The sequence below is a fragment of the Apodemus sylvaticus genome, chromosome 12, assembly GCF_947179515.1.
Source record: "Apodemus sylvaticus chromosome 12, mApoSyl1.1, whole genome shotgun sequence".
NCBI classification, from domain to species: domain Eukaryota; kingdom Metazoa; phylum Chordata; class Mammalia; order Rodentia; family Muridae; genus Apodemus; species Apodemus sylvaticus.
The window spans coordinates 67,986,520-68,011,892 of NC_067483.1; the positions used below are offsets into that span (position 1 = coordinate 67,986,520).

The following is a 25,373-nucleotide window of genomic DNA, read 5'->3' on the forward strand; positions in this document are numbered from 1 at the left end:
CCACAGTGGCAAGACGACCCATAGGATATTAAAAGGATTCTGCTTCAAGAGAAGGCAATCAGTAGATGGTCAAGGTCATTATCACCACACTTTACTCTGAATCCTAATCACTAGATTGGCAGGAAGAGGGGCTAAGGTGACCATACAAGCACTCCTAGACACAAGATCACTGAAGAACTAGGCTCTGCAGAACTGTAGACTTGCTGCTGCTTATAAAGAGAGCTCACTTCACAAGATGGACTCCAGACAGAAAAGAATCCCAAGCACAAAGAGGTGCTCAATGATATTGCTGTTGTTAGCACCAAAGAAAGCAGGATGCAGAAAAGGAAGCTACAAGTTCAACATGCATCTAGTCACCAGACGCACCAGATAGCAACACTGACAAACTACGTGATCATTCTCCAGAACAGTTACAGTTGAAGTATGATTAAAATCTACCTGTTAGGTTATATCATGGACATATATGTATGTGTATATCCATATGTATAGGCCTATACATATATGAATGTAATAAATATTAGTGAAAAAGAGGGTTTGGAGGGAAGATAATGCTGGAGGAAATGTAATTAAATTATAGTCTCAAAAAATAAAAAGCTACAAGGTCTGTCTGTCTGTCAAGCATAAATACATTTTAACTTATACATCACACGAAGTAAGGCTAGTGTTGACAGAGCATGAAGCAGGTCTATGTGCTATGTGAACAATGGTCACAGAGCCAGCAAGACAAGCACTCAAACACACCTGGCAGAATGAAAAACTTTCTGAGGAAAACAACAGTCCCCTCCCCTCTGAAAAAATAGATTATCTCTGGGCTTCCTAAGAGTGTTAATCTATCCTTACTGAGAGAGAAGCCAACACAGAGTGCTTATCAGAGAAACAACCATGAAGTGGGTGAAAGAGGACAGAACCGGTTTCTCACCACTCCCTTTTCTGGCTTCCTTTAAAAGTAGCCTGAATATAGATCTATAAAACAAACCATGTTTAACTCAACTATAGATACAATCTAATAGTACATTTCTGACAGACTAGGTCTTAAGAGACTTAACAGATACAAAGAATGCCTATAAAATTAATTTAGTAGTTCAAAAAATATATCAACCTCACTAGCAGTAAGAGAACTATAAATGAAATGAGATTCTGGAGAGCTGTGTCAGTGGTTAAGAGCACTGACTCCTCTTCCAGAGAACCTGGGTTCAATTCCCAGCAACCAGATAGCAGCTCAAAACTGCAACTAAACATGCTCTAAAGCAATTAAAAAAAGAGATGCACATCAAATAAATATATTATTTACAAAAAGATATTCTATATACTATAAACCAATGTACTAAAAGTGGAAAGGATTGATAGAATCTACTATTAAAGTATAAGAGAAAAGGTCTTACATATATTACTTACTCGGAGAGGCATAGACTTGAAGTCTTTTAGGAGATAAATTTGGTATTGCCTATCAAAAGCCAGGTAGGTCCCTGGATATTATACGTAAAGAAGACTATTTTTGAAAAATATTTATACTTTTGTAATAGCAAAGAAGAAAAGAATGTACATTGTTTATAGAACCCTGAAAAGATAACTAAAGAAATAATGCATGCTACATGCATGTCTCAGAATACTATACAATTAAAGAATATGATAATTAGCAATAGGAGACTTTCTTAAATAAATAAATAAATAAATAAATAAATAGGAAACAAATGGAATTTACTACTAACTTAAAACTTTAACAATCCCCACCCCATTACAAACATCCTAGAAAGGGCATTTTTATTTAACAAATGTTTCATTTCAGTTCAAAACTCAAGGATTTCTTTCTTTTTCTTAAAAAAAATGGTAATTTTTTATTTTTCCATCATGATGATTCTTTTTTAATATTTTTTACTTTAAATAGAATTATATAACTTCTTCCTTTCTCCTGAAGCCCCTCCTAGTTAGTATCCCTTGACCTCCCCTGCTCCCTCTCAAAGAGATAATAATGTTTTTCTTTTTTCCTCTTTTTCTTTTATTAGAGTTGTTACACACACACACACACACACACACACACATACATACACTCACACATATGTGTATGCACAATCTGCTCAATATGTTTTTGATGTTTGTATACGTATGGTTTCAAGGCTGAACACTCTGCATGGTAAAACTAATAGCAGGCCCTAGAAGACACTAACTTTCCTCAAAGCAGTAGATAGCTACCTATAGTGCATTGTGTAGGAGAGGACCCACAGAAATTTTCCCCATTCCATATTTATATTTCCACTGATGTTGTTATTGAAGAATTTCTAAAAGACTCTATATAGGATGTGCTCTGAATAAAGCTATAAGAAATGCGTCTTTTCTCTGTCCAAACTTTAAGCATCAGTTCTGCTGCCACATATAGATGTGCATATCAAAAGTTTACTAAATTTGACTTCCCTCTTCTAGCTCATAGTTTCATCAATCTTATCTCTATCATGTCCTACAATAGTTACTGAAGGTACTGATAAGGTAATGTATGTATTATATAATATATAATATCTAAGACAAATTTGATTTTGGTCTCATTTTTAAAATGTGCACAAACCCGAATCCAAGAACACATCAAAACGATCATCCACCATGATCAAGTAGGCTTTATCCCGGGAATGCAGGGTTGGTTCAATATACAGAAATCCATCAATACAATCCACTACATAAACAAACTCAAAGAAAAAAACCACATGGTCATTTCATTGGATGCTGAAAAAGCATTTGACAAAATTCAGCATCCTTTCATGCTTAAAGTCTTGGAGAGAACAGGAATTCAAGGCCCATACCTAAACATAGTAAAAGCAATATACAGCAAACCGGTAGCCAGCATCAAACTAAATGGAGAGAAACTTGAAGCAATCCCACTGAAATGAGGGACCAGACAAGGCTGCCCCCTTTCTCCTTATCTTTTCAATATTGTACTTGAGGTACTAGCTCGGGCAATTCGACAGCATAAGGAGGTCAAAGGGATACAAATTGGTAAGGAGGAAGTCAAACTATCATTATTTGCAGACGACATGATAGTCTACCTAAGTGACCCAAAAAACTCCACTAGAGAGCTCCTACAGCTGATAAACAACTTCAGCAAAGTGGCAGGTTATAAAATCAACTCAAGCAAATCAGTGGCCTTCCTATACTCAAAGGATAAGCAGGCTGAGAAAGAAATTAGGGAAATGACCCCCTTCACAATAGCCACAAACAGTATAAAGTATCTTGGGGTGACTCTTACCAAACATGTGAAAGATCTGTATGACAAGAACTTCAAGACTCTGAAGAAGGAAATGGAAGAAGACTTCAAAAAATGGGAAAACCTCCCATGCTCATGGATCGGTAGAATCAATATAGTTAAAATGGCCATTTTGCCAAAAGCAATATACAGATTCAATGCAATACCCATCAAAATCCCAACTCAATTCTTCACAGAGTTAGAAAGAGCAATTATCAAATTCATCTGGAACAACAAAAAACCCAGGATAGCTAAAACTATTCTCAGCAACAAAAGAAAATCTGGGGGAATCAGTATCCCTGACCTCAAGCAATACTACAGAGCAATAGTGTTAAAAACTGCATGGTATTGGTACAGTGACAGGCAGGAGGATCAATGGAACAGGACTGAAGATCCAGAAATGAACCCACACACCTATGGCCACTTGATCCTCGACAAAGAGGCTGAAAACATCCAATGGAAAAAAGATAGCCTTTTCAACAAATGGTGCTGGGTCAACTGGAGGTCAGCATGCAGAAGAATGCGAATTGATTCATCCTTGTCTCCTTGTACTAAGCTCAAATCCAAATGGATCAAGGACCTCCACATAAAGCCAGACACTCTGAAGCTAATAGAAAAGAAACTGGGGAAGACCCTTGAGGACATCGGTACAGGGAGAAAGTTTCTGAACAGAACACCAATAGCATATGCTCTAAGAGCAAGAATTGACAAATGGGACCTCATAAGGTTACAGAGTTTCTGTAAGGCAAAGGACACCATCAAGAGGACAGATCGGCAACCAACAAATTGGGAAAAGATCTTCACCAATCCTACATCAGATAGAGGGCTAATATCCAATATATATAAAGAACTCAAGAAGTTAGACTCCAGAAAACCGAACAACCCTATTAAAAATGGGGTACAGAGTTAAACAAAGAATTCTCACCTGAAGAACTTCGGATGGCGGAGAAGCATCTTAAAAAATGCTCAACTTCATTAGTCATTAGGGAAATGCAAATCAAAACAACCCTAAGATTTCATCTGACACCAGTCAGAAGGGCTAAGATTAAAAATTCAGGAGACAGCAGGTGTTGGAGAGGGTGTGGAGAAAGAGGAACACTCCTCCACTGCTGGTGGGGTTGCAAATTGGTACAACCACTCTGGAAATCAGTCTGGCGGTTCCTCCGAAAACTGGGCACCTCACTTCCAGAAGATCCTGCTATACCACTCCTGGGCATATACCCAGAGGATTCCCCACCATGTAATAAGGATACATGCTCTACTATGTTCATAGCAGCCCTATTTATAATTGCCAGATGCTGGAAAGAACCCAGGTATCCCTCAACAGAAGAGTGGATGCAAAAAATGTGGTATATCTACACAATGGAGTACTATTCAGCCATTAGAAACAATGAATTCATGAAATCCTTAGGCAAATGGATGGAGCTAGAGAACATCATACTAAGTGAGGTAACCCAGACTCAAAAGGTGAATCATGGTATGCACTCACTAATAAGTGGTTATTAACCTAGAAAACTGGAATACCCAAAACATAATCCACACATCAAATGAGATACAAGAAGAAAGGAGGAGTGGTCCCTGGTTCTGGAAAGACTCAGTGAAGCAGTATTCGGCAAAACCAGAACGGGGAACTGGGAAGGGGTGGGAGGGAGGACAGGGGAAGAGAAGGGGGCTTACGGGACTTTCAGGGAGTGGGGGGGGGGCTAGAAAAGGGGAAATCACTTGAAATGTAAATAAATTATATCGAATAAAAAAAATTTAAAAAAAATGTGCACAAACATCATGTGCAACTACATGCAAATTATAGAACATAAAATTTACACTATTTAACACAAAACAGAATGGAGGCAGAAACTAAGAAAAATCAAATAATCATACGTTAAATAATAATATAAGGACATTTAAAATTAATTTGTGGGCTGGCAATATGTATCAACATATAAAAGTGATTGCAACACAAAGCTGATGAACTTAGATCCTTCAACCCCACAATGCAAGAAGAGAACTCTACAAAGGCCCTCACTCCACAGCATATACAATGTAAGACCATACACATATACACTATGTTCTCCTCCTCTTCTCTCTTTCTCTCTCTCTTTCTCTCATCTATCTCTCTCACACAGAGACAAATAACTTAAAAATTCACCTCTTAATTTCTTTTTGAAATATATATACAATATAAAAACTAATTATATTCCTAATTTTACTATTGAGTTAAGCTTCGTATAGTGCATTTATATTTTAAAAGATTTTCAGACAGACTGGAGAACAGCTCAACAGTTATGAGAAATGGTTGTTCTTCCACAGGACCTGGGTTTAGCTGCCAGCACCCACATGGTAGCTCAATAAATTTCAGGGAATCCAATGCCCTCTTCTGGTCTTTGTAGGCATCAGGCATACACATGATGTGCAGACTTAACATGATGACAAAAAAATATATACTTCAATAATTTTTAAATTAAAAATTAAATGAAAAAACATTTAGGCAGTATATAGCAAGCTATCGGCTCATGAAAGAAATTAATCAATGGGATTCAATATGCACAGGAATTAAAGCCAACCATAAACAGTACTGTGGGGAATAAGGAGAGGAGAGGAGGGGGGAGGAAGAGAGGAGGAGAGGGAAGAAGGGGAGAGGAGGGAAGAGACAGAAGTTGAGGGAGAAGGATAGACAAATAACTAAGATTGTTTGATAACGTGCAGAGGGATCATGCTATCTTAATAATTTAATTACTGATTTGGGGGACAAAAGGTGCATGTAGCACTGTGCTTGAGGAAGCAGAAAATGTCTAATCCCCTGGAGTCAGAGTTATAGATGGTTGTGAACCACACGTAAGTGTTGGGATCTGAACTCAGGTCCTCTGGAAGAGCAATAGGCTCTCTCAACTGCTGATCCATCTCTCCAGTCTTGGAATCACATTATTTTATATTTGCCTAATATGTGTCAGAAAGTATTTTATTTAAGTAGATATATAAAGTATGCCTTAAAATAGAGTAAGGTTGTACTGTAACAACTTGTATTCCATAATTTAGCATTGCTATTTTTATTTTAAAAATGTAAAACTAAAAAGCACAGGCAGGAAATTAATACTGAATACATGAGTTCAGCTGATACAGGATTTAATCACAGTTAAGCATCCATTGGCTAAATCAGTTTTGTTGTTGTTGGGGTTTGTTAACAACAACAATGGGGTTGTTGTTAAAACAAACAAAAATAACATGTCTGGTAATTTGAAGACAAGGTCAAAATCCCAAATGACATTCTTAATTAGTCTCAACACATTTACGATTTAAGTGACTTGGCACTTGACTAATACCTGAGTCAAATACAATACAAGCTAACATGTTTCAAAGTATTCATGAACTTCCACCATGATTTAAAATGTTTATTCCTACTAAAATATAAACAATAATTTTTCTTCAGAAACCTAGAATCAAAATATAGTAAATATACATATGTTTGAAAAAATAATGAAATTAATTGATACATAAGCCTGCCCCTTTGAGGACAGTCGAACCTAGCTGAGTCTTTGAATGTGGCTCAACTGGCAGAAACAGCTATGATTCCGTCATCTTTTCCTGTCAATTAATGGTCTAAACTTAGTGTTTATTTCCAAGCTAGTATACTACTTTAGACTTTTATTTACTCAAATTAGATTTATATAAAATAGGCTCTTCAATTAAGTGTACTTTATATATCTTGCTTCCAGCTGGATCACTAACTCAAACTAGTCTTTGCTGATGTAGATAGGACCTAGCTCAAAGCCTTGAGAAGGCTCTGACAGAAGGCCACACAGTCCGGGGTTCCTTCCAGCTCTCCACCAACTGCCACCAACTTGCCTCTCCAATCTCACTCTGCCTCAGAGATGTATTTCAGATTCTGCTGGCATGGAAATCAGATTTCAGTCTACCAAATTCAAAAATGTTGTCACTTAAATAAAACACTAGGTTCTAAAGAATTTTCTGCCAATTTTAAATGCCCCACCCATAAAACAATACAACCATATCTACTCTGTCTTATGTGATTGAAATGAGGACAAAGTAAATAAGTCAACAATGTAAAAAATGAGGCAGCATTTAAAAAACAAACAAACAAACTTCCAGCAAAGGGTACACTCTCTACACTCTCTACACTTCAGAGAAACAGCGTTTAACCTCTGGCAGTAGTGTACCGCTGTCACTTTTATAAACAGCTCTTTTTTTTTTTTAAATGTTTTCTATATGTTTTCAGTTTGAATACAAAGAATTTTGGTTTTGAAGCTCAAGTACGGTTTTATTGAAGTTTAAGAGACAGGAAAAACAAAAAGGAAAAAATAGAATAGGCACGCTGTAACTTGGTGATGGAGAAAAGACAGAAAGCCATGCCTTTGAAGTCACAGTCCAGCATGTTCACCAAACAGCCACATGGCAGACAAGCAGCCACAGGGCAGAAGGGGAGGAGGGGCACTTCAGAGGAAAGGAATGAGAAAGCGCACAGTGTCAGGGAAAGCATGCCCAGGTTCTAGAAAAAAAACAGGAAAAGTTATACTTTTCTGAGTAACTCAAAAGAGCAGGGTGACTTCATAGCTGTGTGGCTGGCTCCCTAAACAGTGGCCACATGGAGACAACTTGCTTTCCTGAAAGGCCTGTATGGAAACTGTTGTTGGTGACTCCCTTCCGTCTAATGAGACTAAGAACTAAGAGGCTACAAGAAAATAAACATCACTGTTTGAGACTATTTTGCTCTCTGGTATGAGACAATAATAGACTGATCTGCTGATAGTCTTTAAAGTCAGAGGAAACTTATTTTTAATTTTCACTAGCATATATCCATTTATCAAAATACTAGACTCCCTTGAGGACATCGGTACAGGGAGAAAGTTCCTGAACAGAACACCAATAACTTATGCTCTAAGATCAAGAATTGACAAATAGGACTTCATAAAATTACAAAGTTTCTGTAAGGCAAAGGACACCATCAAAAGGACAAATTGGCAACCAACAAATTGGGAAAATATCTTCACCAACCCTACATCTGACAGAGGCTAATAGTCAATATATACAAAGAACTCAAGAAGTTAGAACCTAGAAAACCAAATAACCCTATTAAAAAATGGGGTACAGAGCTAAACAAAGAATTTTCACCTGAAAAACTTCAGATGGCTGAGAAGCATCTTAAAAAATTTTCAACATCATTAGTCATTAGGGAAATGCAAATCAAAACAACCCTGAGATTTCACCTTACACCAGTCAGAATGGCTAAGATTAAAAACTCAGGAGACAGCAGATGTTGGCAAGGATGTGGAGAAAGAGGAACACTCTTCCACTGGTAGGGGTGCAAATTGGTACAACCACTCTGGAAATCAGTCTGGCGGTTCCTCAGAAAACTGGGCACGTCACTTCCGGAGGACCCTGCTATACCACTCCTGGGCATATACCCAGAGGATTCCCCAGCATGCAATAAGGATGCATGCTCCACTAATTTCATAGCAGCCCTATTTATAATAGCCAGAAGCTGGAAAGAACACAGATGTCCTTCAACGGAGGAATGGATACAAAAAAAAAAATGTGGTATATATACACAATGGAGTACTATTCAGCCATTAGAAACAATGAATTCATGAAATTCTTAGACAAATGGATGGAGCTAGAGAGCATCATACTAAGTGAGATAACCCAGTCTCAAAAGATCAATCATGGTATGCACTCACTGATAAGTGGATATTAGCCTAGAAACTTGGAATACCTAAGACATAATCCATACATCAAATGATGTCCAAGAAGAACGGAGGAGTGGCCCCAGGTTCTGGAAAGGCTCAATGCAGCAGTATAGGGCAAAACCAGAACAGGGAAGTGGGAAGGGATGGATGGGAGAACAGGAAGAAGGAAGAGGGCTTATGGGACTTTTGGGGAGTAGGGAGCCAGGAAAGGGGAAATCATTTGAAATGTAAATAAAAAAAATATATTGAATAAAAAAAAAGAAGTGGAAACTTAAGGCTTCTTTGGGAAGTCAATTGGATGGTGTTTTACTGGGGCAAACAAATAAATAAAAGAACTGAAGTAGACATAGGTGAAAGGCTAGGGCAGACTCATGAAGGAATGTTTTATTTTGAAGCAGACAAAGGAGAAAGGATGTTCTGCTAAAGCAAAGGACATCATGTGAAAGGACACGTAATGGAGGATTGCTCCCTAATGACATGCATATATATTGGTTTGCCTTACATTGCACAGTTGAGCTCTAGTTGTTGGGTCTCCATAGAAAGAAACACATCAAAAAAACTTCTGGTGGTATGCTGCAGTTTCTAGCCACTTCTGTGAACTCAGGCTAATTGGCAGAGTGATGCCAGCTGAAACAGGTGCTCCTAGTGAGACAAGACACACACTGAGACAAGACCTGTAGAGGGCAAGTGAAGTCTGGAGGGAGTATAAACAGGACTTGACGGACAGTGGCAGAGGCTGAGCTTGGCTTGCTGGTAGAGCTAGCTGTGCAACTTGTGTTGGTCTCATGCCTTTGCTGATCTTGGCTTCCCTGAGAGAGGTACAGCCAAGAACTTCTCCTGGCCTTCCTGCTGGTCCCTCCTGTTGACTGGCGCTAAGGCTGAGGCCTGGCTGCTTCTGCTAGGTAGTGCCACTGCTGCTGATTCATGTTTTCTATCCCAACTCTACCAAACTGGACTGCTGGTGTGTCTGTAAAGTGTGAGTGGATCGAGCTGCCACTGCCAACCTGTGAACTGAACTGTCCATTTCCAGACAACACAAACAGGAATTGCTCCAAAGAACCATTTCTAAACAGGCCCACTTCCCCCCAATCCTTTCTTTTCCACTCCCTCTGATGGGTGGTGGGCTAAAGGGTGGTTAAAGCATTTAAGAACCATTATTAAAAAATAAGGTTTGAAAAATTAAAGTTACAATCATATGTGTGAATCATGCATTTCTTTCACATATATACGGCCATCCCATGATCCTCTCTTCTACCCTGACCCTTGCTTCTGGTCCTTTTCTCTTCCCAACTAGTAGAGGGGAACTTTTTAAAAGACAATCATTTTGTCTAAGTATGGCTGCACAGACCTAAAATCCCAGCATTTGGGAAGCAAAGGCAGGAAGAGACTACAAGTTTGAAAGTCAAACTGGGATAAATACTGGGATAAATAAATATTTCTCACCAAATGCAACAAACAGATTATGATAAATATAAAAGGTTATTTAATTTTACTGTAAATCAGATTAACTAACAGTAATTGATATATGTATCATATTTTTAATTTTTACTACACTTCTTTTGTGCACACACACTGTGGCACAAGTGTGGAGGTGAGAGAACATTTGTTGTTATCCTTGAGTTCTTTCTCTCCTTCTACCATGTGAGATCAGGAGTCAAACCAGGCCTGAGGCTTGGCATCAAGCGCATTAACTGACTGAGCCATCGTATCAGTCATGGGTATGTGTATAAAGGACAGCAGACTAATACCTGTCAACCATGCCCTTTATATAATTTCTTGTGTGAAGCTAGTCAACAGCCAGCTCAAAGTTCAGACAATGAATAGCACTGCAGTCAGCAGCAGGGCAATCCAGGATCTGTGGGATACAGAGCAGTGGTGACAGGGAGTCTTACAGCAATCCCTATAAGACTGTTGCGATGGGCCTAACTTTCTGATAACATTCCTGCCTTCAAAGTAACTCCCTTTAGCACACTTTTGAGCAGCATCTGGTAACTATACAAAGATACCTTAATTCATTTAACTTGAGATTTTTCCCAGAAAATTAAAAGCAATTTTAGTCACTCTGAATCTGCATTCCCCTTTTGGTTAAATTACAGACTAAAGTAAGACAATATTGAGTGACTTGAACTTCCATTTTTGCTTTGACAGGCAAATTGTTGAAAATAATTAAATAAAAGAGTACTCTAATTCCCCTAGCAGGCAGACATTTCTATGCCACCTCCAGCTCTAACTTTTGATATGTGTGCTGACAGGAATGTCAATTACTGAACTAATAATACAGCATATTGAAAATGCATGAACGCCTATCTATAAAAGAAAAGAAACTAGTACTTCCTACTCTGTGACTTTTGCAGGTTTATAGAGGTGATAGCTGATAGATTTTTCAAAAGAAAAGGTAACATCTCAAAGAGTCAAAAACTGTCAAGAACAAAAGAGAAAAATTTAAAGAAAAATAGAAATGGTGTTTTGCGTGTATTCTAATAGTATATGATCATGAGAAATTGGAATTTTCAATGTGTTCTTCTTACTTTTCAATTCAATTCTACAAATGCTACCTTTATTTTTCTTTCCTAATACTGAATACTGAGACATTGTAAGACATAAACATAATTACCCATTTTGTTTTTTAATTTTTGTTTTTTTGTTTTTAGTATTGAGCAGTCAAGATCTCATTGAAAAACTAGCATTTTCAAAACACCAATACTTCTCAGTAAAGTAATACAACCAACTTCAAAAGGATAGTTGATATGAGTGACAGACTAAAGAAGACAAGAGTAAAAAGAAGAAATCAGAGAGGACCAAGTAGTGTTGGAGCCTTCATTACCAGATGAATTCTAAGTTTAAGAATCCCTTCTACCTTTTGATGAGAAACGAATGAAGACTTGGCTGTATGAGAGCCATTTACAGTACCTGGGAAAGGGTACTCGCTACATAACAGGACAGAATGAGGAAAACCATTACACATAATTCTGGAAGCATTATGAATACTCTATTATTCATGTTCAGCCTGGAGATGTGTAACTGGTCAAACCCTCTCTGTTATCTCCTGGAAATAGATAGTCTTACACATGTACACAGCTTGCTAAACTACCCTCTATACATAGAAGCTCTTAAAGTTACACTTACTTCTGAGATCTTGGTGAATCTGTGATTTTCAACCAGAATTCCCATTGTGTTGTTATAAAAATTATATCTAGTATTCCCAACAATGCTTCGGGAACAATGTTTTTCCATATTCTGTCCCCATGAAATAAATCCTTTTTAGTATCAAAAGTAATGCTGGTTTGGGTTTTTTTTCTCAACAGTATCATAAGAATAAATCAGTATCGGGGATGTGCAGGCGTATTCTTTGGAGCTACATTATCACTGAGTCCACTGTAATAAATCTCTACAAAGTTTAATAGTTTTTCTACTGAACATGCTGGTTGCCATCTTTTGGTAACTTTCCAAAGTCCTGAAAAGGCTCTTCTTTCTGACAATTTTAACTACTTTTATCACTACACTGTAATATATAGATTTGCAAAACTCTTCCTTAGTCTCTCTATACTACATACATTTTAAATATCATTTGCCTGAGTAACCTACTTTAAAAAAATGTCATAGAAAATATTTTGAAACTTTTCTAAGTATAGGCACTGCTGCTATACTAAAATTACTGTTTTTGTTTTAGCCGTTAACATACGTCTGTTGAAAAGGCTTACTCAGGTGGATATAAGTGGAAGAAGCCTGCTAAGCAGAGGAAACAGCATTTATAAAACACAGAAGCAAGTCAGGAAGCCTCTGCTTAAGAGCTGGGTGTGTGAATTCCTTTCTATTTTCAGCTGTCCCTGTCCAACTACAAAGACAGCCATCTCTTGTATCCTAATAATGCCCTCAGCTGGCCAGAATAACCTAGTGTTTTTAGTTCAATGTACTCATCAAATTTCTTGGAAGGGTCATTCAAACAGTTCTCCCTAACTCTATCCACTCTTCAACCCAGAACAAGGCCCAGTCTCACTTTCTTTGAATTGCTCTCACAGAGACCAGGGACTTTTTAAAAATCCAAACACTATGCTCAGGTTTGAGTTCTTACCTCACGAGTGTTCCTGTTCCATATGACAAGGGAGAGTACTATCTGCTTCAGACTCTCCGCCCCATACCTTCGCTACACAGCCTTTTCCCCCTTGAATTATTCAGATCCAAGGATGGTTCAAACTAGGAAATCTACAATACTACTATCTAGAATACACAACTTTCTTATCTTTAAAAATAATATTAAAAATGCAACATTTCAAGTAATGAAAAACAGCATTCTATTTGGTTGATGGTTTAAAGGAGAATGCCTCATTTCCTGTTTCATAAAGTCCCATGGGCTTCACCCTGAGTGAGGTAACCCAGACGCAAAAGGACATACATGGTATATACTCACTAATATGAAGATGTTAGCCCAAAAGTACAGAATACCTAGGATACAACTCACAAACTTTAAGCAGTAAAGTCCAAGTGAGGATGCTTCAATCCCACTTAGAAGGGGGAAGAAACTAATCATGGGAGACAGAGGGAGGGAGGGACCTGGGTGGGAGATGGGAAGGGAGGGGAAAAGGGGAACAGGACCAGGTATGAGGGGGCCCAGGCAGATGAGAAGCCCAGAGGGACAGCAGAATGAACTGACATATGCAGCCTCGGGGTGCAGGGTATAATTTTATATTTCTATAAAGCCGGACAATAAAAACAAAATGAGGTTGAAAAAATAAAAACAAAAACAAAAAGACTGCATCCTAAGAAACAAAAAAGCTGACCATACCAGTAAGGTATAATCAAATTGGATGAATAATTAAAGATATTCTAAGAAAGTAAATCCAAGATCTAGAGGTTCACACTGAATTTTACTAAGCCTTTACAGAAAAAAAAAAAAAAGAAAATCAACCCCAACTCTATTTAACCCACTATTTAATCTACTCCCCAGATTGAAGAACACATCAAACTCAAGCTATGAAAACGCCATTTCCTTGACACAAAATCATTGAAACAGTATAAAACAAATAGAAGCCAATAAATGCTCTGAACAAAGATGACAAAACATTAATAGTAGCAAAGCCAACTCAGCACAGTAGAGTGGGATAACTGACTATACACAAGTAGAACACATTTCCAGAACATCACCAGAATGTGGTGAACTATGTGGGTCACCACATTAATGACATAACAGACAAAAATGGCAGGATCATTTCAACAGATGCAGGAAACATAATGGAAAATTCAGCATATCTTCTATTAAAACCATTCAACACATTAGCTATAGAAGAAACATATCTCAACACAATAAAGGCCAAATATGACAAGCTCAAAGGTAATCTGCTACATGAGAAAACTTGAAATCACTTAAGATCTGGAAGAAGTGCACTAACTCTTGCCAATTTTACCTAACACAGGACTAAAATTCTTAGCTAAAAAATTTAGGTAAAATAATCGAGATAATACAGAGGGAGTAGGGGTTAAATTGTTCCTATTTACATGCTACATGATTTTAAAAGTTAGAAATTCTAGTGGCCCCTGGTTCTGGAAAGACTCAGTGAAGCAGTATTCGGCAAAACCAGAACGGGGAAGTGGGAAGGTGTGAGTGGGAGGACAGGGGAAGAGAAGGGGGCTTACGGGACTTTTGGGGAGTGGGGGGGCTAGAAAAGGGAAATCATTTGAAATGTAAATAAATTATATCGAATTAAAAAAAAAGTTAGAAATTCTAGATATCACTAAAACACTTAAAATGAATAAAAGAAACTTAGTGAAGTTCCAGAATACATATTCAACATAAAAAATTATATTCTTTTTTTTGTTGAGTTGCCAAATTTACGAAAATATTTAAGATGCTATGTCTTTCATATAATCTTTTATAATCTGTTACATTTTCTCTGTATTGTCTTTTGATGCCAAATGACTTCACATAAACAAAAATAATTTCATATAAATGCTCATCATATTCTTTACAAGATCTTACTGGTCCAGTAATTCAAATGTGCCTCAAGTGATAACTGGATAGAGTCACAACTATATCACTGACTACTAGTCTTACGTGAAAAAACTGAAATATTAATACATTCTGTAATGTGTGATTGATTAGGACTATTTCAAAACTATTATGCCAAGTCAAAGAAGCCACATATGAAAGACAGTATTTTTATAATTTTATTTCTATTCGTTTCCCAGAAAATTAAAAAATTTAAAAAAAAAATAAAAAGGCAAATTAGTGGTTTCCAGGGGCTAGGGTAAAGAGAAAGAAAGAGTAACTTCTTAGATATTAGTTTTTAAGAGTGATGATTTCTCAACAATATTAACATATATGCTTTTAAATGACTAATTCTGCTATGGACATTTCCCCTAGTTCTTAAAAGTTTCTTATAAAGTTTTGTAACTTGTCAGATGTGACAGAGTAACACAGTCAAAGTAAACAGCCTGCATCAGATATCAGCACTGCCATTCACAGCCAAGTGAAACAAGCAAGTGCCTAAAGCCAACTTAATAAAAAGATGTGTGCAATTAAAATACAATGAACTCAATTGATGGATTAGAAACACAAGGATGCCTCACATGTAGGGAACAATAATTACTAGTCAATATTATATTGCTGTCAAAATTGTATAAATAGATATAAAGAAACAATTTTAAGATTTTTTTCAAATATGATATTAATATAGAAATCTTGTTGGCTGCAAAGATGGATTAGCTGTTGAGACTACTTGCTGCTCTAACACAGGATCACCTACTACCCACTCCAGATAGCTCAGAACCGCAACCATCTAGGACTCCAGCTCCAGGGATCTGACACCTTCTCCCAGCCTCCATGGACATACACATGTGTGTACATTCATAAATAAATCAAAACAAAATAGAAATCTTTTAAAAGGAAAAGAGAAATTTGCTGTCAGCAAACCCCATACTAGAATCAATCCTTTTTTAGCCTAAGACCTGTTATTCTAGCCCTAGTGGCAGTGAAAAAGTGTCATGCCCCCAGCCAAATGATATAAGAGGCTTTTGAGCATTTCTCCACAGCATTTGTGTAGTGAATAGAAAAGACAGTGTGCTCTTTCAGAAGTGACCAGTAAAGAAATACAGTACAACAAAAGCAGGTTAGAACTGCACAGCATCAGAGATAAGCAGAACACTATCACTGAAATTCTAAAAATACTTCAGAGAATATGAAATTTCTCATTAAATACTTCAGAAATACTTGAAATGAATAGGAAGCAAACCAGCACAATACTGCCAGATTTAAACAGCTGCCAGGGTGGCACTGGGAACTGGGCAACAAAACAAGAACCAAATGAACCAAATCTCCTTCTGCATGTTAAAAAATCTGACGTAAATGTGTCCGAGACTAGGAATAACATCACTCAACCCCTCACCTGAGACTGCGTACACACACACAGCACTTCTCAAGATTCTAAGAAAGCAACTGTTTAAATAGACTAACAGAATATATCAACTTCTTACCCTCTTCTGCTTCATCCTCCTGGGGTGACATTGGGCCCCCTGCACTAGTGGGGGTGACTGGCTCCTCCTTGTCAGATTCTCTCTGCAGACTCACCACTTCATAGATTGCATCTCCAGCACTGCTATGGCCTTTTCCCTCAGACTGAAACAATAAAATCATATATTTGAATATTAGAAATGCAAAGAGAATAAAATTGTATAGCAATTATAGTTCATTAAAATCTGCTAAAATGAAAAGCAAAACATTTATCTAGACCATATCTGAATATGAGAGATTTTTCTTAATACACTGTCCTTGGCATATTTTAAGTAAATTATTTCTCTACCATTTTTTCCACTGCTGGAAATGTACACATGCTGAGAATCATCTAGCATTTTATTAACAAATTCAACTTACTAAACATTTGACACAATCCAATTTTTCTTCAAGACTTCACAAGTTTTAGGATAGACAAGTGATGTTTAATTCATTACTGGTTATCTCATAGTGAGAAAGAAGTAACAGCTAGACTTGCCAACTAACATCCTGACCTCTATGTGGCCAACTTCTTTTCTGAGTCTAGGCTTAGGATCTGAACTCAGGTGCACATGCTTGTCCAGAAAGCACACTACCAACTGCACCATGGCAGTACACATCTGCACCCCTAGCGCTTGGGAAGTGGACACAGGGCACTAGGAGTTCGAAGTCATCTTCAGCTACATAGCAAGCTCATTAGTTCATTATGGGATCCTGCCTTAAAAAAAATACAAAGAGGAATGTTTGATCTTACATTTCAAACTGAATTAAAATGAGAATGTAGCAAAACACACTAGTGAGTAACATCTACACACAGTATACAGGGATAGTTACTACAGTTAATAAAAACTATTAATATAAAAAATATTAACTATATACTAGCAAATCTTGAATGTGACTGAATGTAGAGCACTTGCCTATCATGTTCTAGGCCCAGAGATCAGTTTGCAGCAACACACAACAATATACCTACATTAGCAAATCAAAATCAGCGTCTTAGAAGCTTACTTTAAAAAAACTGTCATCAACAATCTGACTCAGCTGTGGATGTTAATGCAATGCTAGAGACCAGTTGGGCAAATGAATCCTTTGGTACAACAGTGGCAAGAAAGTGGTTATCAGGGTAACCAATCACTTTCTAATTACATTTGTAGCCTGGTTCCACAAACCTGGCCAAGGTTCACAGATGAGGTAGGTATAGATCACAGTGATAAAGCTATTGTATTGCTAAATGGACATGGACTTTGCTGTAAAACTGCTTCTCAATAACTAACTCACAAAGTAGTGCTATAATCTATTAGCTATGGTAATGATACCTTTATGCCTCAATCAGCAGTGACTTAAGAGTCTCATTAAGTGTTCAAAGTACTGACAATAAATGACTTTTGAATGCCCAGCTATAAATGAGACAACTATATCATCCACCCAAGGCTCAGGAACAACATGGAATAAAGGACAGAAAACATTTGAGAGCCAGGGTAGAGGATGAAGTGAAACGCTGACTTTTGGGCATTACATAGCATAGTACCCTGGAACTCATAGCAGCTGTCACCACCTGCACAAGACTTAACAGAGAAATATTCTGTGAGAGAAGGTGAGGAGACCACATCCCTGAGGATTTATATGCAGTTAAAGATTGATGGTGAGGGAGATGTTCTCACCAATGGCTTAGTAACCAGTGAGGTGCCATATATCTGTAAACAACTCAAGTGAAGGAATGGGGCTAGCTGAGAAGAAAAGGATTAATAAAAGTAGAAAGAGGACAAAAGAAGATAATAGGATACGATTATGACCCGTCCAGCAGGTCCAGTTATTCAGGGTTCCGAAGAGGTGCTACCTGAGGGTCAAAAAGGGGGGAGAGAAAGAAGGAGACCAGACAGGGTTCAATTGTCGAGGTCTCGTTTAATGTTCCAGGGTTCACAGGTTTTAAGGCTTTCATAGGAAGAGCGTGCCTCAAGGCAAGAACAAAGAAGGGAGGGGCAAAGTCATTCTGCAGTTTCAGCAAGAAGAGAAAAGGGTCATCCAGTGAAGACTTCTGGTGTTTGCACAGGCTGGAACAGCCTGCGGTTTATCTTAGAACGTCCCTTTAAGTGGTAGTTCTTGGGGAGAGGCTCTTCTTTGTTTTACTCAGGACCTTTACCCTGCCAGCCCTCCGGGCTGTTGGTGAGGCTCCATTATGGCTTTCCACACGATTATGATCAAAATGCCCTATATACATGCATGAAAATATCATACTGAAACTCACTATTATTTATGCCAATAAATACACATACTATTAATATTATATAATAATCACACACTAAGATTCTTAACATGATGATTAAATGTTTAAAATCATAGTTATACACATAAATATGTTAAGCAAATCTCTCTCTTTATATATAAATATATTAATTATAATTAAAGATATTATAAATCAAATATATAAAAGTCAAATCACTATTATACATATATAATATTATATATAAATATATATAATATGAATAAAATGGTACATAACAACCAATGAAAATTGTCTGGGGAATGCAAAGCAAGTTCAATACTGGAAGGAGGAAAAAGGTCAATGTAGTCAATAATATTAACAGATTAAAAGGGAAAGACTCCAGGATCTCATCAATTGATGCAAAACATGCAAACTCATAATTCATTCATGTTTTTAAAAAAGCCTTCAACAAACTAGGAAGATAATAAAGTCTTCTCATCCTATTAAAAAGAACCAGTAAAAGGCCTAAAACTAACTTAAACATTAATGGTAAGGCATTGAATGCTTTCCTATGAGTTGGAGAACAAAACAACAATGTTCATTATTCACCATTCCTAGTCAGAATCTGGTGAAAAAGTCCTGGCCAGGACTTCATTACCAAAACAATATAATGTACACAAAAAGAATGTAAACACTATATCTTTCTTAGACATTAACAAATCTTTTCTACAAAGGGTCATACAGGAACCACCTTAGGCTGTGCAAGCCAGATGGTGTCAGTTGCTACTACTAAACTCTGCTGCTATACTAGAAAAGTTTTATAACTGCAGTAAAATACTTCACCTGTACTCAGTTTGCTAAGAACCAGCCTAGACTTGAGGAATGGTTCTGAGGAAGGTGTTTTGAGGGGGGCGGGGGAGTCACATTGTGGGTTACAAGCTTATGGCCTATGTTCTGCTTGAGACAGCTCTTTCTCTGCTCTGCTCCAGACAGCTTTCCTTGCAATTCTAACAAACTCTCTGGAGTGTTCATCTCTTGCAGATCAAAAGCCCAGTCTTTTATTTACATATCAATTCAGTCATTACTCCAGGTTCCCTTTTGATTATCCCACAAATCAGTATCCCAAGACCTCAGGCCCTAGATTCTTAGAAAGAGACAGCAAGCACTTTTTTTTTTTACCTTGTAAATGAATTCAGAGATGGCTTGCCTTTGTAAGCACAGACAATGAGCTAGCTGGGTGGGGTTCCCACCACTCCTGTCCCTAAACTAGCTTTGTCCTGGGCTGACTTCTTTTAGATCTGAGAAGCTCCGTATACAATTCATATTGCATCCTTATATTTTGCATAGTTGAGAAATTATATATTCTTGAACTCAGTGTTTTCAGAGATCTTTCCTACAAGGTTAAGGGCTGTCCTGAAGGTCTCAGCATCTGATCTGAAGGTCTAAATGGTCTTTACAATTTTGCTGAGGCATAGACACACCTTTGACTCCTAGATTCTTGCTGCTTCTAGTTATCAGAGAATCATTCATTAACCTTGGCAGGGAGAACATTCCCTATTACCTTGGCAGGGAGAATATTTCCTGAAGGAGGAACATGAAGTAAAATATTTTTTATACAAATAAGCCTCACACCAATAGCAACTATTGACACTCTGGAGGTATATACCCTCCAGGGCAAGAACCAAGCCACAGATGTGGCTGGGTTAACTATACAAATACACTCTCTTGAACCTAAATATTGCACTTAGCAACTAAGATTCAAATAAAGTACTTTTAGTAACATGATTTTATTTTCAATATTTATTTTTAAACAACTAAAAATCTGTATTTATGAAATAAATTGTCAGATTCATATTAAAATTTATATGTCAAAAATAGGTTGACTTACAAAGATTCATTACAGTTATGCAAACTAATTCCAAATTTACAGTATAATAGACTATCATCAAATACAAAGGACAATATGGTGATATCTCTATTAATACATACATCTTCAGAAGCTATAGATCATAACACTTTTATGACAAAGACACCAGAGTAAGGATTTCTTCACATTTAAAACATTAATATCTTTGGTCATGATCTTTAGGGTAGGATCCAGGAAGTAAGATTTTTCAAAGGATCACAGCAAATCTGGTGCAAAGCTGAACTGTAAACCATTGTATCTACAAATCAACTTCTTAATTTGTGAGTCACTATCCTTCAGAGAACCATGTAACTGAATGCATAAGTCATACTTAGGCAATACTGCAAGATTTCCAAACACACAATAACCAAAACATAACTGAAAATCAACCATGTAATGAATCCCTTGTTTTTCTGGCAGCAATCCCACCCCCACTGCATCACATGACTTCATTGGAGTCTTGCTTCTAAGTACAGCATGTGCGCTCTGCCCTGCACACCCCTCACATCACACAACACCAACTGAAAGACACTTCGAAACACGATGGCTCAGTTTTGTGAAGAATGGATCTTAGGAACAGCATTTTTATTACGCATATGTTTAGAATCAGAGTTTACAAAAAGCAAAGTTTTTTTTCACATTTTCCTGTCATCATTCTTCAGCATGTTAGTATATCAAGTTAATACACTTTATATTATATTGTTTTACAACATCTGATTTTAAAATTAGTCTTTGAGTTAAAGATTGAGCTTCATTAAAAAAAATTATTTTTGTATCTGAATTTCCATCAATTTTTAAAGTCGCATTAACTGTGCTTTGGCCATTTTGTACTTTATAATGCAAGGCTACATTCTCAATATTAATTTTAAATTACCAATACCATGCAGTTTAGAAAACCAAACCCTATGAAAAAATGGAGTACAGAGTTAAACAAAGAATTTTCATCTGAAGAACTTCGGATGGCGGAGAAGCATCTTAAAAAATGCTCAACTTCATTAGTCATTAGGGAAATTCAAATCAAAACAACCCTGAGATTTCACCTTACACCAGTCAGAATGGCTAAGATTAAAAATTCAGGAGACAGCAGATGTTGGTGAGGATGTGGAGAAAGAGGAACACTCCTCCACTGCTGGTGGGGTTACAAATTGGTACAACCACTCTGTAAATCAGTCTGGCGGTTCCTCAGAAAACTGGGCACCTCACTTCCAGAAGATCCTGCTATACCACTCCTGGGCATATACCCAGAAGATTCCCCAGTATGTAATAAGGATACATGTTCCACTATGTTCATAGCAGCCCTAATAGCCAGAAGCTGGAAAGAACCCAGGTATCCCTCAACAGAAGAGTGGATGCAAAAAATGTGGTATATATACAGAATGGAGTACTATTCAGCCATTAGAAACAATGAATTCATGAAATTCTTAGGCAAATGGAGGGAGCTGGAGAACATCATACTAAGAGAGGTAACCCAGTCTCAAAAGATGAATCATGGTATGCACTCACTAATAAGTAGATATTAACCTAGAAAACTGGAATACCCAAAACATAATCCACACATCAAATGAGGTACAAGAAGAACAGAGGAGTGGCCCCTTGTTCTGGAAAGACTCAGTGAAGCAGTATAGGGCAAAACCAGAACAGGGGAGTGGGAAGGGTTGGGTGGGAAAACAGGGGGAGGGAAGGGGGCTGATGGGACTTTCGGGAGTGGGGATCTAGAAAAGGGGAAATCATTTGAAATGTAAATAAAAAAAATATCGAATAAAAATCATTTGGAATGCAAAAAAAATATGTTCAACATCATTAGTCATTAGGGAAATGCAAATTGAAACAACCCTGAGATTTCACCTCACAGCAGTCAGAATGGCTAAGGTTAAAAACTTAGGAGACAGCAGATGTTGGCAAGGATGCGGAGAGAGAGGAACACTCCTCCATTCCTGGTGGGATTGCAAGATAGTACAACTACTCTGGAAATCAGTCTGGCAGTTCCTCAGAAATCTGGGCATGACACTTCCAGAGCACCCTGCTATACCTCTCCTGGGCATATACCCATAGGATTCCCCAGCATGCAATAAGGACACATGCTCTACTATGTTCATAGCAGCCTTATTTATTATAGCCAGAAGCTGTAAAGAACCCAGATGTCCCTCAATGAAGGAATGGATACAGAAAATGTGGATATTTACACAATGGAATACTACTCAGCAATTAAAAACAATGAATTCATGAAATTTGTAGGCAAATGGTTGGAACTGGAAAATATCCTAAGTGAGGTAACCCAATCACAAAAGAATACACATGGAATGCAATCACTGATAGGTGGATATTAATTAGCCCAGAAGCTCTAAATTCTCAAGACACAATTAGCATATCAAATGATTCCCAAGAAGAAGGAAGGAGAGGGCCCTGGTCCAGGAAAGGCTTGATTCAGCACTGTAGGAGAGTACCAGGACAGAGAAATGGGATGGGGTGATTGGGGAATGGGTGGAGAGAAGAGGGCTTATAGGACATATGGGGTGGGAGAAAAAAAATACCAATCAATTTTGGAAGTTTTGAAGATGTTCCACATTCTTAAATATCAAGATTTTCTATTCATTATGTAAAGGCAAATAAGCACATGCATCTCATTAACATGTAAACTGTTTATTTACAAATTACAGAGAACTGTTATATAATAAATTTATGAATGATTTACTATCAGCAAATTTTTTCTATATTAATTTAATGTATCTATATACCTAATTTAGTATACAAATTTTTCATGCAAAAAGGAACCCTGGATGGGAAAACTGGAATATATAAGCTCTTTTGTTTTTTAACAAAATTGTGCCTATAAATCATGCAAGAGAATATGTTTCCACACAGGCTTAATTTGCCTCTGCACAAGACAAACAAGAATGAAAACCTAAGCAGAAGTGCACATCAGAAAAACAAACAAAATAACATTGTATATTTTATTTTCCCACAATAAGTAGCCTATAATTTTAATTTTCATCTTTCTGCAGAAAAAATAATTATCATTATTATTCAATTTCTCTTGGTTATTTACTGATTGAGTATATTTTTAAAGTTACAAATTGAAAACCATCTTCAATAGTAATTTTCATTTTATGTATTTTTAACTTATTTCTATTAAGCATAAATTCACAGAAAAAGTGATGTGTTTCATTATAACATTTTAACATATACCATCACAGTTTGTTCTTATTCATTTCCCTCTTACAATGTACTGCTCCATCCTGTTGCTCTCCTTTTGCTGGGTACCTTCTCTTACAAAACAGTCCTCTCTTCTTCTAACTTCATGTCACATGTGGTTCATTTACTCATTTTAATAATAGCAGTTCTTAAAAGTTTTTTTTTTTGAAAGTCAAAGACGATATTCAAGGAAAAAAAAAGAAAAAAGAAAAAAAAGAAAAGTCAAAGATACCCAACAGAGAAAAGATTTTTAATCAGGTATCCCCAATCCCCACCTCTAATACCAACAGGATATTTTTCTTTATAAGGTCCAGGCTAGAGAACATATATTAGTTATTTTCCTTGTGTCTACAAATTCTTGACCAATACAACTTAAACAAGGGTGAGGGATCAGTTTGAGGACACATTCATCGGGTAGGGAAGGCATAGTAGCAGCAAAGTGAGATATCTGGTCACCCAGCAGCCACAGGCAGCAAACAGAGAATGAGGGGTACTTATGCTCAGCATGCTTACTCTATCTAATTCAGAATGAGACCCAAGCCCACAGAATGGTACCACCCACAGAGTCAAGATCAACCATCAAAGTAGTAAATTCTGTATTATTTACTGAAGAATGCTAACATTATAGTGGACTTTGGTTTCCTCCAGAGAATTAAGGGCTATATTCTCTTGAGTAATACACATCAAAAGATCTTCTTTAGATTCAGGTTTTCATAGTATGTTCATCACTCCCTGCCTTTATTTTTAAAATGCTTTTCCATTTACTCATCCTCAACAGCCAAAGAGGTTACAGATCTTTAGGAGCAAGCCTCAAAAGCTCAGAGGCTTAGCAGAGAGCTGTCAAGAACCCTTTCCTATGGCCAAATGCTCAGTTGCAGTTGCCAACTAAGGTACACATGGTAAGTCAGACCAGCGCTATAAACAAGGGTGGAGGTAGAGTAAGGATAAGAACTGAGGGCCTCACCACTTGTAACACCAAAGGCTACCTGTAGCCTCCCAAGAAGAATCAAGGATAGCGATAGCTATCATAGTTGCCCTGACAAGTACTATGCTAGTTTGTGACTAATCTCTGAAACATAGCCTGGCAGATCCCCCAGTCTCTTCACAGCAATAAAACCCAACTAAGACAGAAAGAAGCTGGTACCAGGAACTGGGGTATTGCTATGATAGGTCTGACCATCTTTTTGTTTGGAGGACTTTGAGACTGTGGGGTATTACTATGATAGGCATGTTTTTGTCTAGAAAATATGTGGACTTTGAGACTGTGGATTAGAAAATCAGTTGAATTGTTTAAGTGGGATTTAAAGGGCCATGCTAATAGGAACATAAGTAGACAGTGGTGCTAAGAGTGATTTGAAGTGTGGAGGTTTGGCTTAAGAAGTTTCAGAGAAAAGTTTTTGTATGTTGCCTAGAAATCATTCTTATATTTTGGTGAAGAATGTGGCTGCTTTTTACCTTTGTCTGAAGAGTCTGTGTGAAACTAAAGTAAAGAGATTCAGATTAAGGAAATATCAAAAACGACCTAACATAGAGTCTTTCTTGTGGTACACTCTTATGAAGGGCATTTTGATCAAACATAGCAAGCTGAGAAAAGAAAAAAAATGCAAAATGTATGATTCAAGTATTACAGCAGCACCAGAAAGTAGAATGGAACTAAATCC

The 25,373-nt window shown here is 37.2% G+C and overlaps 1 protein-coding gene across 10 annotated transcripts in view; it reads right to left on the reverse strand.

Moving 5' to 3' along the window:
- The window catches only part of Rabgap1l (RAB GTPase activating protein 1 like), a 622,756-nt gene that overhangs the window by 443,558 nt on the left and 153,825 nt on the right, over window positions 1-25,373 (reverse strand). For all 10 annotated transcript variants that reach the window (XM_052199889.1, XM_052199890.1, XM_052199896.1 and 7 more), the window contains one exon: window positions 16,396-16,537. In XM_052199889.1, coding sequence (XP_052055849.1) covers window positions 16,396-16,537 — 142 coding nt within the window. The remainder of the gene's footprint in view (window positions 1-16,395; window positions 16,538-25,373) is intronic.